We start from the raw sequence: 12,514 nt of genomic DNA on the forward strand, positions 1-12,514 counted from the left end.
TCTGTCTGTCTGTCTATTGTTATCTATAGTATCTGTCATTATAGTCTCTACCTACCTATCATCCATCTATCTATCTATCTATCTATCTATCTATCATTATCTGTAGTATCCATCTTTATAGTCTACCTACCTACCTATATAGTATATCTATCTTTATAGTATCTATCTATCTATATCTTATATATAGTCTCTACCTACTTACCTACCATCTATCCATCTACCTATCGTCTACCTATCTACCTCATCTATCTTTATCTATAGTCTTATCTCTGTACCTACCTATCATCTATCTGCCTGCCTGCCTGCCTGCCTGCCTATCTATCCACCCATCCATCCATCCATCCACCCATCCATCCATCCATCCATCCATCCATCCATCCATCTTATCTATCTATATAGTATCTATCTTCATAGTCTACCTACCTACCTACCTATATAGTATATCTATCTTTATAGCAACTATCTATCTGTCTGTCTGTCTGTCTGTCTATCTATCTATCTATCTATTTATCTATATCTTATCTATAGTCTCTACCTACTTACCTACCATCTATCCATCTACTTATCGTCTACCTATCTACCTCATCTATCTTTATCTATAATCTTATCTCTGTACCTACCTATCATCTATCTGTCTGTCTGTCTGTCTATCTTACTGAAGTCCGCCAGTCTTAAAGATGCCAAGGTTAGACACTCTTACCCTATACCCATGATGACAAACCTATGGCACGCGTGCCAGAAGTGGCACGCAGAGCCATGCCTCTGAGCACGCCAGCCGTCGCCCGTTGCTCCTCTGGGTTCCCGCGTGCCCACATGTGCGCCGGCCAGCTGTTCTTCTGGCGCTCCCCTGTGTTCGCATGCGCTCTCCCGTTTCAGCACTCGGTGTCAAAAATGTTCGCCCACCCTCTGCCCTATAGACCATTCCGGACAAATGCCCCCCCCCCCTCCAGTCTCTTCTTAAAAAAACTCCCAGTGTTGGAGCACCCACAGATTCTGTCTCCTCAGTTCCAAGTTGGTTCGGCAAATAGGATGGAATGTGATAAAGGATAAATGGGGATTCTGGGCATCGAAGTCCACAAGTCCTAAAAGGCCCACGGTTCCCCCACCCTTGCTTTAGGGTGAAGAAGACCTCAAAGAAGGGTTGGGTTGGAGGCTTGTGGTCTTCCTCATCTCCATTTGTTTATATCAGGGTCCTCAAACTTGGCGACTTTAAGACTTGGGACTCCCAACTCCCAGAATTCCCCAGCCAGCTAAGCTGGCTGGGAATTCTGGGAGTTGGGAGTCCCCAAGTCTTAAAGTCGCCAAGTTTGCAGATCCCTGCCCAAGAGGGTTATTAAAGCAGCCTCTATCTGCCATGTTAGAAGTCAGCTGGGAGTCCCTTCTGTCTCTCTTATCTTGAATTGACCTGGAGCTGCAGAGAGGGAAAAAAAATAAATAAATGGAAAAGGCTTTGTGAAAATTGCCTGCAAGGCTGCCGTACGCATTTCAACAAATCTACCAGACGCCACCCGTCTGATGTCAGCCAGTTGCCTTTCCTAGTGACTGATAAGTAACAGTCGAAAACCTCTGTTTAGAAGTGTTATCTTGGCCAGGAAGGAAGACAGGCTAGATGAGAAGGCTGAAAAAAAAACAACAACCCACCACCAGATTTAACAACAAGGTCTCAAGTGTTCTTTGAGAACAGCAACAACGACGACAACAAAAAGGAATTTTTCTGGTTTGGCTTCTTTGAAGATGCTGCATGATGTCCCAAAGGGGCTTTTTCCCCCAACAGCAATTGGACTTTGTTGATTATTATTACTTTTTATTTGAAGACCTTTCATTGCTCATCCAAGAAGCTTTTTCCATTCTAACTAACATCTTCAAGAAAAAAAAAATCAATGAAGTCCATTGGGACAAAAGCCCCTTTGGGGCAGCCGTGACCTGGATGACGGAGAATTTCCACAGATATAGTACACAGCGGCTACTTTCGGCAGGCTGAGCGGTGTGTGCTAACTTATGTTTGTGAAAATAGGAATAGGATATAATAAGGGATAGAAGGGAATAACAGTAGAGTAGAACAGAACAGCATGCAAGGATAGAACGCAGGATAGGATAGGATACAATAGAATATTAGAATAAAAATAGAATAGAACAAAATAGAATAGAATATTAGAATAAAATAGAAATAGAATATTAGAATAGAATAGGAATAAAAATAAGAATAGAATATTAGAATAGAATAGAAGTAGATTATTAAGAACAGAAATAGAATTGGAATGGAATAGAATGGAATGGATTAGAATAGAATTAGAATAGTATAGTACAGTATACAATAAAATATTAGAACAGAACTCATAAAACATTTTGGATACACGTTTTATAGTTGACAATAGCTTTATTGTCACTTTGAATGTACACTAATTAGCATACATTAAAATGAAATTTTGGTGCATACAGCTCATTATATGTAAGGCAGTCAAGCTAGGAGCAACTGGCCACCGAATGTAGGTTAGTTTGCTCCGTTGTGTTCCCCACAGCTCCCTGTGGTTGTGAAAGTTCGACCTTAAAAAAGGGCAGGAGGAAAATGGATTCCTTTGAGCCTATGGTGCCAGAGGAGGCGCCTGCGTGCTCTTTGGACAGCAAAAGAGACTAACAAACACTGGAGCGCATCACGTGCCAGACCTGTCCCTGGAAGGCAAAACCGCAGAACGGCACCTCACTTCCCTCGGCCAGGTCTTGGGGGGGAAATTCACCGGACGAAGCAATTGCATTGGGAAGAGTTTTCAGTCAAAGAAAACCAGGCTGCCAAAGGACACGTTGGCTGGGCACCATTGAAAATGGACACCGGCCAGAGCCGAGAAGGACTGCTCGTTCAAGGTGGGAGGATACGAAGAGGCCCCTCCCAGCCCATAAAATCACCAAGAATCAGCCACGATTGAATGGAGATCATCATCATCATCAAGCTGAAACCATCCAACTGGGCCCCCAGTTCAGAGCGGGGGAAAGGGGGCTTTCGTGGCTGCTTTTGCTGGCTTGAGCTTCCAACTATGCAATGCTTTTTTTCTGCAAATCCCCGTTCCCCGTTCAGTTTAGAAAAACAACAGCAGCAGCAGACCAGGAGAAAATGTATCTGGAAATATTTCCTCTGCGTAAGCAGCTCTGTGGCCTTGAAAGTTCCTTCCCCCCCTCAAGGTTTTTTTTTGAAGGCTTCGGTAGCCTCGGCGCCGTGTCATTTGTTAAAAGGTTGACTAGGATGGGCCGGTCACGCCGAGGGACATGAATGATGGAGGTCTTGCTAGTGGCAGCCTTGAAGACGAGAAAATACGGCCGGTTCTGTCCCCGTCAGCCATGAGAAGCTGTGATGAATCTGGGGTAACAATGAGCATTGGCCAGAGTACCTCTTTATAAGGCCTTGCTAAGGCCACACGAGGAATCCTGCATCCAGTTTTGGTCGCCATGATACAGAAAAGATGTTGAGATTCTAGAAAGAGTGCAGAGAAGAGCAACCAGGAGGATTAGGGCAGGGGTCGCCAACCTTTTCGACCTCGGGGACCACCAAGCTCATACTTTTAAATCCCGCGGACCAGAGACTCTGGGAACATGCCAAAAAAATCTGCAGGAAAATCCCCCCACCCCGTTTTCCTACCGATCGATCGTTCTTTATTTGGGATTGCAGGATACCGTCTCAGGGAGAGAGAGAGAGAGAGAGAGAGACTTTTGGCTTCATGCAAGGAAAGCAGCAGAAGCCGCAGAAGTCTTTCTTTCTCTCCCCCAAACTCCGCCAGAAATGAGTCTTTTGTGGCGGCGCAGCCTCTTGGAGCAGGAGGCCTTGCAGGGTCCCCAAGGCTCATTTCTGGCAGAGTTTGGGGGAGAGAAAGAAAGACTGGCTGCTTTCCTTGCATGCAGCCAGAAGCAGAAGAAGAAAGAAGCGGAAAGAAGCAGCCCGGTGGCCAGGCCAGGCAAGTGGGGCGCGTGGGACAAGTTCACCCCCTCCGCCTTTTCCCCCTTCCTCTCACTCCCTCATGTTGTGCGCAATGCAAGCGACGCAAGCCTTGTGTTCCTGCGCAGCCTGGATTAATTGTTTTTGGGGGGGACATTTCTCTGCGAGCCACCAACATTTCCTCACAGTCCACCAGCGGTCCCCGGCCCACCGGTTGGCGACCACTGGATTAGAGGACTGGAGGCTGAAACATACAAAGAGCAGCGGCAGGAATGGGATATCTAGTCTACTGAAATAAAGATGTAGGGATGATACGACACGACACCACCCTCCTGATATTTGAGGGTCTGTCGCAGAGAAAATCTATTTCCCAAAGCAGGGGTCTCCAACCTTGGGCACTTGAAGCCTGGAGGACTTCAACTCCCAGAATTCCCCAGCCAGCCAAGCTGGCTGGGAATTCTGGGAGTTGAAGTCCTCCAGGCTTCAAGTGCCCAAGGTTGGAGACCCCTGTCCCAAAGCAACAAAAGGCAGGAGGAGAAGCAATGGAGGGAAACTAATCAAGGAGAGAAGCTGCCTGAAACTATGGAGAAATTTCCTGAAAGTGAAAACTATTAACCAGTGGAACTGCTTGCCACCAGAAGTTGTGGATGCTCCAACAGTGGAAGAGAAGAGACTGGACAGCCATTTCATTATTTGAATGCCTGCCACAATTAGTGTACATTTAAAGGGATGATAAGTTACTATTCTACATTTCTCCAAAATGGCATAGGGTTTCCTGGTTGAGCAGAAGGATGGACTAGAAGTCCTTCAAGGCCCCTTCCAGCCCTGTTGTTCTCCCTGTGCCTGGATGTTTGTTGGTAGCCAAGTATCCATTGGCAGCCAAGGCTGGACCAGAAGCCGTGATGACAAGCGACGCACCAGCCCTTCCCTTATCCTGGTTTACTTTTCCAAGCTGAGCGGCGAGCAGAATTTTCTGCTTGATCTCAAACCTGCCAAGGAATTTATTCTGTTCCCTCCCCTAGGGCTACAATTTGAAACACCAAGGATAAATGGTGAGCAAACGATTGCTATTCGGTGTGTGTGTGTGTGTGTGTGTGTGTGTGTGTGGAAACGAAACACCTTGCATGTCTCACCATCGGCATATCAATTTACAGGACATGCTTTAAGAGTTTTGACATATAGCATCACGCTTCCCCCGAGGACAGGTCTCTGTCCCTGGAGTCTTGAACCCGCTGTTTTAATCTTTAAATCACTCTCCGAAGAGAGAGAGAGAGAGAAGAAGAAGAAAGAAAAAAAAAAACCCTCCGTTTTCTCTTTGTTGCTAAAATTCGCTTCTATCGCTGCGTACAACAGACAAGAAAGACTATCAAAAGATCAGGAAGCGAATTCAGCTGAGCAGCCGGTTCTCGCAAGCCCATCACGGACACGTTTCGCTATCAAATCTCGCCAGACAGGAGCTTGGCAGGTCTTCTGAATCAGGACGAGAGGAAGAACAAACTGGAGTCGTTGATGTCCCCCAGGGGGTGGCCTGACGTGACTGAAAACATCCCTCCCTCTTTTCGTTCGCTTCCAATTCACTCGTTTTTCTCGTTCGGCAGCCATTTGGGAGCAGATCATCCGAATTAAGTGACTTTTCTCCCCGGTGGTAAAATAATATTGCATCAAGCAATCTTTTATCAAAATATCTTTTTGTTGAAATAGGATGTATGGTTCAAAGGACACTTATTCGGCTGAACAACGGATCATTTAGTGGTTGTTCAAAGTTAACAAGAGCACTGCAAAAAAATGATTTAGGAGGACCGTTTTTCCCCACTTACGACCGTTGCAGCAGTTGTGGCTGCTCCAACACTGGAGGTTTTTAAGAAGAGACTGGACAGTCACTTGTCTGAGATGGGATAGGTGTCATCTCATAAAAAATTTCTATGGTCTTTTAGAGTTGCCAACAGAAAGGGAGGGGGGAGCAGTGTAGTAGCTTGCAAAACCGGAAGTGCATTCCATAAATGTTTTCAAAGATAGTAACTAGGTGACTGAACTTTCTGCTGAGGAAAATTCTCACTGGAGACCCTGACTGATGACTCTTGGCTAAGGATGTGTCCCATCGGAGAATAGGAATTACGATACACCCAGAGGGTGCGGGAAAACCAGGGTCAAGGGTCACAATGAATGACGTGCCTCAGAGCCGGCTTCACCCAGGCAGTGCCGGACATGTTCACTCCCAATAAATCCGTTTGAAGTTTTGGAAGTTTGGCTCGAGGCTCATGACTGAATTGGGGGTCACTGCTGGGATCCTGACAGATAGCCACCTCTGAGACACATCATCCATTGTCACCCTTGTCACGAATCCTGCCAGAATCCTGACAATAGGTTCTCCTGCGTGAGCGGGGGGTTGGACTAGACCAAGGGCCTTCAAACTTGGCAAGTTTGAGACTTGAGGGCTTCAACTCCCAGAATTCTTGAGCTAACCTGACTGGAGGAGGAATTCCGGGAGTCCACAAATCTTAAAAGCTGCCCCAGTTTGAAGACCCCCTGGGCTAGAAGATCTCCAAAGTTCCTTCCAAGCCCTGTTATTCGGTGTCCTGGATGCCAGGCAGAGGTTGGAGAAGAACATCACCTGAGGAACAAAGGTTTCTTTGGTGCATCTCAAAGGGGCCCTCAGAAGAGCTGTGATAGAGGACATTTCACAATCTGGGCGCCCAAGGTCAAAACTGACCGGAGAGGACCCCATCAGTCTCGGATGAGCGAGACGGGGCTGCGGTTAGAGGAACGGCCTCTGAGGTTAATGACTAGAAATAGGGCAGCGCACTCTTAAGTGCATCGCATGTTAATTTTCTTCCAGCTTTCTTTGTTAATTGGTTGCAGCTTTATGAAGAGTCTGTCTCTTCTCCAGTTAGTAGCACCGAGGTGGCTTTTGCGGCCCTGGAGTTTTGCACGGATGCTGCTTGTGGCAGGTTTGTCCACAGCGTTCGGCAATTCCTTCCTAGCTTTTCTTCCCAAGTGTCAGCTGGACTTTCCAAGAAGTTTCTTCAGCTCTGGCTGGATGGCGGAGAAGACTGGGTGGTGGATGGTCAGAGCTGAAGAAGCTTCTTGGAGGAGAAGCGAAACGTCTTCAGAGAAAAACCAGGAAGTCTAGTTGCTTCTTGGATGGAAAAAAAAAGGCACCTTTGGGACAACCAGGACTGGAGGATGGAGACTCTCCAGAGATACCTCCCAGCGAGAGAGCAGGCAACTCAGGGAATGGCAATTGTGGCCCTGAGCCAGGGGTCTCCAGCCTTGTCAGCTTTAAGTCATGGGGACTTGAGTCTTGTGTCCAACCTCCAGTGGGAATCTTGACCCTGAGACCAGAACTGCCCAACTTTTCTCAACTTGAAGGCTTGTGGACTTCAATTCCCAGAATTCCATGCTAGGAGTTGGAAGTCCCCAAGCCTTAAAAGTTGACAAGGTGGGACACCCCTAGCCAATTTTGCAGAAGGCTTGTAACTATTAGATAATTATGGTTCTCATTCTCGTCAAAGGCCAGGGCTCTCGTTGACAACTGCATATCCCTGAGAATTACTGTCTCTGAAAAGGTGGGGGAGGGGGAAGGAATTGCCCCTCCCCCCCAGCTGTTGAGTGGTTTTGAAAAGCTTCCTGTGGCTCCACATCCCTGGACATTAGCCTGGCTAGTAACAGATTCACCAAAACTGGCCTCGGAAGATGGAGAGGCCTGGAGGTTGACTTTCATTGACTGATGGATTGGAAAATTGTGTTGATAAGGCCACTGGGTTTTTTTTTTTGGTGGTCCACAGTGATCCAAGCAGAATAGGAAAAAGGGTGCAGAATGGATCCCTTGGAGGGATCAGCTCTCACCAACCTTTGGCGCACATCCGTGTGTCCCCTCCCCCGTCAGAGCATTTTCAGCGTGACCGCTATTATAGACAACCCAGGAGCAAAACACAGCACACAGACGTTTAACAGTGGTTTATATACAATACAGTTATGTTATGACTCCCCTTCAAAATTCAAACGAACAAAACAGAAAGCAGCCGTTTCACAATTAAACGGAAAGAAGTCTTACAAGATAACGGCTGACAGAAACCACAGCATAAATCTTTACTCTGTCCGGGAAACCAGTCCTGGGAATAAATCTCCAGTCTCAGAGCTTCTTGCTGTAACGTCCTCACTCAAATAGTCACTTTGTTCCTGGCAAATTGTACCAGCCCAGCTGTGTCCTTTTATACTCATTGAGGCAACGTACTAATTTACTGACTTGCTCTTCTCATTCGCTCCAGCTGATTTTGCCTTCTCGACCGTCTTCTATTTTTTACATTTAACCACAAATTTTCCAAGTTCTCATCTCCACTAGAAGACTCTCTCAAAACTTCCCTGTCAGCCATTCCCGGCTGTTGATCAGATAAGGAACCAGAGGAGGTCAAAGGTCCTGACAATTCTAATACATCAGGTCTGTCGTCCTTTGTCACGTCCATCTCCTCATCCTGGTTATCAGTCCAATCACTGAGCCATGCCGGCTCATATTTTTCTGCCATGACCTCTTCACTTGAACTCATATCAATCACAGGAGCTGAATCCAAGCCCGGAGCCACAACACAGTTATATACAGACACATAAGTGGTAGGCAAAATAACAAGTAAGCAAACTGCTTAACTCTTAACAGGGAGAACTCTGGTATTGCAATGAATACACAAGAAGAGAGGTCACGCCCTCTAAAGTCTGCCTTTATATAAATGCCTCTTAAAGGGATAGAACCCATCCCTAGTCTTAAAAGGGAAATATCCATGTTATGCTTATTCTTATTGCATCAGCCAATATTTTAACAGCTTCACTTCTGGTCTTAAACCCCAAGACCTTAACCCCACCCCGACCCCCAGGAGCCCGGTGGAGGGAGAGTTCTGTCTTCAGACCCGCTTGAAGAAGATGGAGGTCCTTCGGGTCCCTGGGGGAAGGCCCTTCCCCGTCAGAGGGGGATGGTAGCTTGCATTCTTTCAAGAACTGCTCGATTGCTTTGGATGGCCCTATTTTTGAAGGGCGTTGATCCGCGCAGACATTTTGGGGTGTCCCTTTTGGAGACCCCCTGCTCCCCTAATTGCTGGGAAGGAGGTTCTGCTGCTTTGCCTTAACCCTAACCCCTTACATGTCGCCATCGCGGTGGTGGACCTTCTGCAAGAGCTCACGGACATCGACACCCTGCACGAGAGTGAGGAAGGGGCCGGGGTCCTCATAGATGCCTTGGTAAGTAGCACCGGGTGGCATCTCTGGCTGGGCTGGGGGGTCAACGCCTTGAAAGCCAAGGAAGATCCTTTGTAGAGGCCCCACATCCCTTTGGGAGGAGTCCTGAGCCCTCTGGACAAGTGCCCCCAACACTGACGGATGTTCCCTGGTTGGGTGATGAAACATTTGCAAGGAGACAACCCAGCTCAGAGATTACCAGGGACCCCTTAGTTGTCCTCCCCCTCCCCCTCTTCTAGCACTGATGATGTTCCCTAGTTGGGTCATGAAATGTCTGCAAGAAAGCAACCCATCTCAGAGAGCACCAAGGACCCCACACTCCTATTATTCCTCCTCCTCCTCCCTCTCTTTCTCCTTTCTCTCTTCCTCTCTCTCTCTCCACAAACCCCTCTCCCTTCTAGCACTGATGATGTTCCCTAGTTGGGTCATGAAATGTCTGCAAGAAAGCAACCCATCTCAGAGAGCACCAAGGACCCCACACTCCTATTATTCCTCCTCCTCCTCCCTCTCTTTCTCCCTTTCTCTCTCTGTCTCTCTCTCTCTCCACAAACCCCTCTCCCTTCTAGCACTGATGATGTTCCCTAGTTGGGTCATGAAATGTCTGCAAGAAAGCAACCCAGCTCAAGAGAGCACCAGGACCTCATAGTTCTCCTTCTCCCACCCCCGCTCCTCCTATTTGCAACCTCCCTCCCTTCTAGCACTGACGATGTTAACTAGTTGGGTCATGAAATGTCTCAAGAGGACAACTCATCTCAGCACCCAAGTGTCTATTTTCCTCCTCCTCCTCCTCCTCCTCCTCCTCCTCAACTCCTTCCTCCTCCTCCTCCTCCCTCCTCTTCTCCTCCACAAAGCCCACTTCCTCCCGACACCATTGCTAGTTGGGTGATGAAACAGCTGCAAGGAAACCCCCAACTCTGAGAGCACCAAGGACCCCACAGTCCTCCTCCTCCTCCCCTCCACAGCCTCCCTCCCTCCCTCCCTCCCTCTCAGTGAGGACAGTTGGGTGGTGAAGGGAAGCCAGGAGGCTCAGAGAGCCCCAGGGACTCCCCCAGTTCAACTCGGAGCTGCAAAGATTCTGGTGGCTCCACGCTGGCGGCCTTCAGCGCTTGGCGTGCCATTGTGTTACCTTCCAGAGGTTAATGGCCGTTGCCCCGAAGGCCGCTCTGCCGCTTGCCCACAGAATAGAAGCACAGAAGGTGAAGCATCCTGAATCTCTCGCCCAGGGAAGCAATAAACCCAGACAAAAAAAACCCTTTCTCTCTCTTTTTCTCTTTTGTTACGGCTTATTCGAGTGCCTTTGATTGTCCGGCTTTGAGCCAGAAGGGTCTGAAAGGTTTTCCTTTCTTTGATGGAAATAATGACTCTCTCTCTCTCTCTCTCTCCCTCCTTTCTCTCTCTCTCTCTCTCCCCCCTCCCTCTCTCTCTCTCTCTCGAAAGACAGCAGCTCTCCCTCCCTCCAAGGCTGAAAAGACCTCCCTGCCCCCCACCCTGCAAGAAAAGCTCCACCAACTACTCTGCAACACTGGCACCCTAGAAAAACCAGCCCTTCCTTCCTTCCTTCCTTCCCTTCCTTCCTTCCTTCCCTTCCTTCCTTCCTTCCTTCCTTCTTCCTTCCTTCCTTCCTTCCCTTCCTTCTTTTCTTCCTTCTATCTATTCTATTCCTTCTTTTACCTTCTTCTTCCTCCCTCTTTTTTCCTTCCTTCCTTCCTTCCTGTTCTACTCTTTCCTTTATCTCCTTCCTTCCTTCCTCCCTCCTTTTTTCTTCCTTCCTTCCTTCCTTCCATCCTTCCTGCCTGCCTTCCTTCCATCCCCCTTCCTGCCTGCCTGGTTGGGTTCCTTCTGTTCATCTCTTCCCTCCCCTCTTCTATCTGTTCTATTCCTTCCTTCCTTTTTTACCTTCTCCTGTTCCTTCCCTCCCTCCCTCCCTCCCTCCCTCTGTTCTATATCTCCCTTCCCTTTTTTTCCTTCCTTCCTTCCTGTTTCAATTTCCTTCCTTCTGTCCATCTGTTCTACTCTTTCCTTTATCTCTTGTATTCCTTCCTTCCTTCCTCCCTCCCCTTCCCTCCATCCTCTTCTCCTTGCAAGTATCAAAACTAAACACCATAACAGAAAACAAAAAAGCCAGAAAACTCCCTTCAACACTGTTAAAGGACCCACATTCATGTCATAGAAAAGTAGATAGACTAGAACTGTATTTGGTCTCTCTCTCTCTCTCCTCCCTCCCTCCCTCCCTCCCTCCTTCCCTCTCTCTCTCTCTTTCCCTCCCTCCCTCCCTCTCTCTCTCTCCTCGATGAATTATTCTTTCAGGCTTTTGCCAATGACGTCTAGTTAGGCCGCCATGAGATTCATTTAAGGCAGAGGTCTCCAAACTGGGCCACTTTTTTATAAGACTTGTGGACTTCAACTCCCAGAATTCTCCAGCCAGGCTGGAGCGTCCTGTCAGTGTGTGAGAGAGTTGAAGGGCTGTTTGGAAACTGAAAGAGTATTTGCTGGGTGAGCAGGAAGGAGACAGCAAGGAGACTAGGCGGGGCTTAGCTCAACTGTTCTGTCCTAAAGCTGCTTGCTGCTGTGAAACTGAAACTCCTCTGCTTTTGTGTTTTGCCTTTGGAAGAGATTTCTTTTCAGGTGGGGAGGGGGAGCAGAACTCTTTAGCATCAGAGCGTGTTAATAATAATAATAATAATATAGGAAATACTCTAAATTCTCTGAGGGACATTTGGAAAAATCCTTTCTTAGTGAGCCCCTAGAAGCCAAGAAGAACAGATGTGCCCAATTTCAAGTTTGTAGGCTTTACGGTTCCGGAGATTTTGTGATGATGCGTCGAGGGGTCTTTTTCTTATATGTATATAAATTTGACTCCCATCTTGAACTTTGCAAGCTAGCCCGTCCTCCCCTCTCCCAGATCTGTTTACTTGCTTATTTATTTCTTCGATCAATCAATCAGTCCATCCATCCCTCACAAAGACTCTTTCGACCAGCCTGAATATTTCCTTCCCCTTCGACTCCTTGACCGGGATCCCATCGCTTCTCTTCCCCCTTTTCCCATTTTCAGAGCTCCCTTTCCAGTCGATTTCCAAAAGCCCCAAAGGAGGGTCCCCAGGAGGGGTGGCCTTTCCGCTTGACACCAAAGCTCATGGTGCTTGTCCCATCAGCAGACGCCGTCGGCAAGGCCCATCCTTCTCGGCCATCGCTGTGCACAGCCAGCAGCCGTCCAGCTGACCTTTCCTGAGCGGTCAATAAATTGCTTGCTGGAGGGATCACAAAGCGTTTCTTCCCCCGCCGGCTTTGCAGATCAAATCCTTTATATTCCTGAACAGAAGTTGGAGGCTTTCCCTGAATCGAGTTAATTTGCTCTTCAGCCTGATTTGG

General features: G+C 47.8%; 1 protein-coding gene across 1 annotated transcript in view; it reads left to right on the forward strand.

Moving 5' to 3' along the window:
- The window catches only part of CTNNBL1 (catenin beta like 1), a 99,999-nt gene that overhangs the window by 23,763 nt on the left and 63,722 nt on the right, over nt 1-12,514 (forward strand). Inside the window, exon 6 of the mRNA XM_087928743.1 lies at nt 9,051-9,148. Within this exon, the coding sequence (XP_087784869.1) occupies nt 9,051-9,148 (98 nt within the window). The remainder of the gene's footprint in view (nt 1-9,050; nt 9,149-12,514) is intronic.

The sequence above is a fragment of the Pseudonaja textilis genome, chromosome 3, assembly GCF_049901715.1.
Source record: "Pseudonaja textilis isolate UNSWEBS1 chromosome 3, rPseTex1.2, whole genome shotgun sequence".
NCBI classification, from domain to species: Eukaryota; Metazoa; Chordata; class Lepidosauria; order Squamata; family Elapidae; genus Pseudonaja; species Pseudonaja textilis.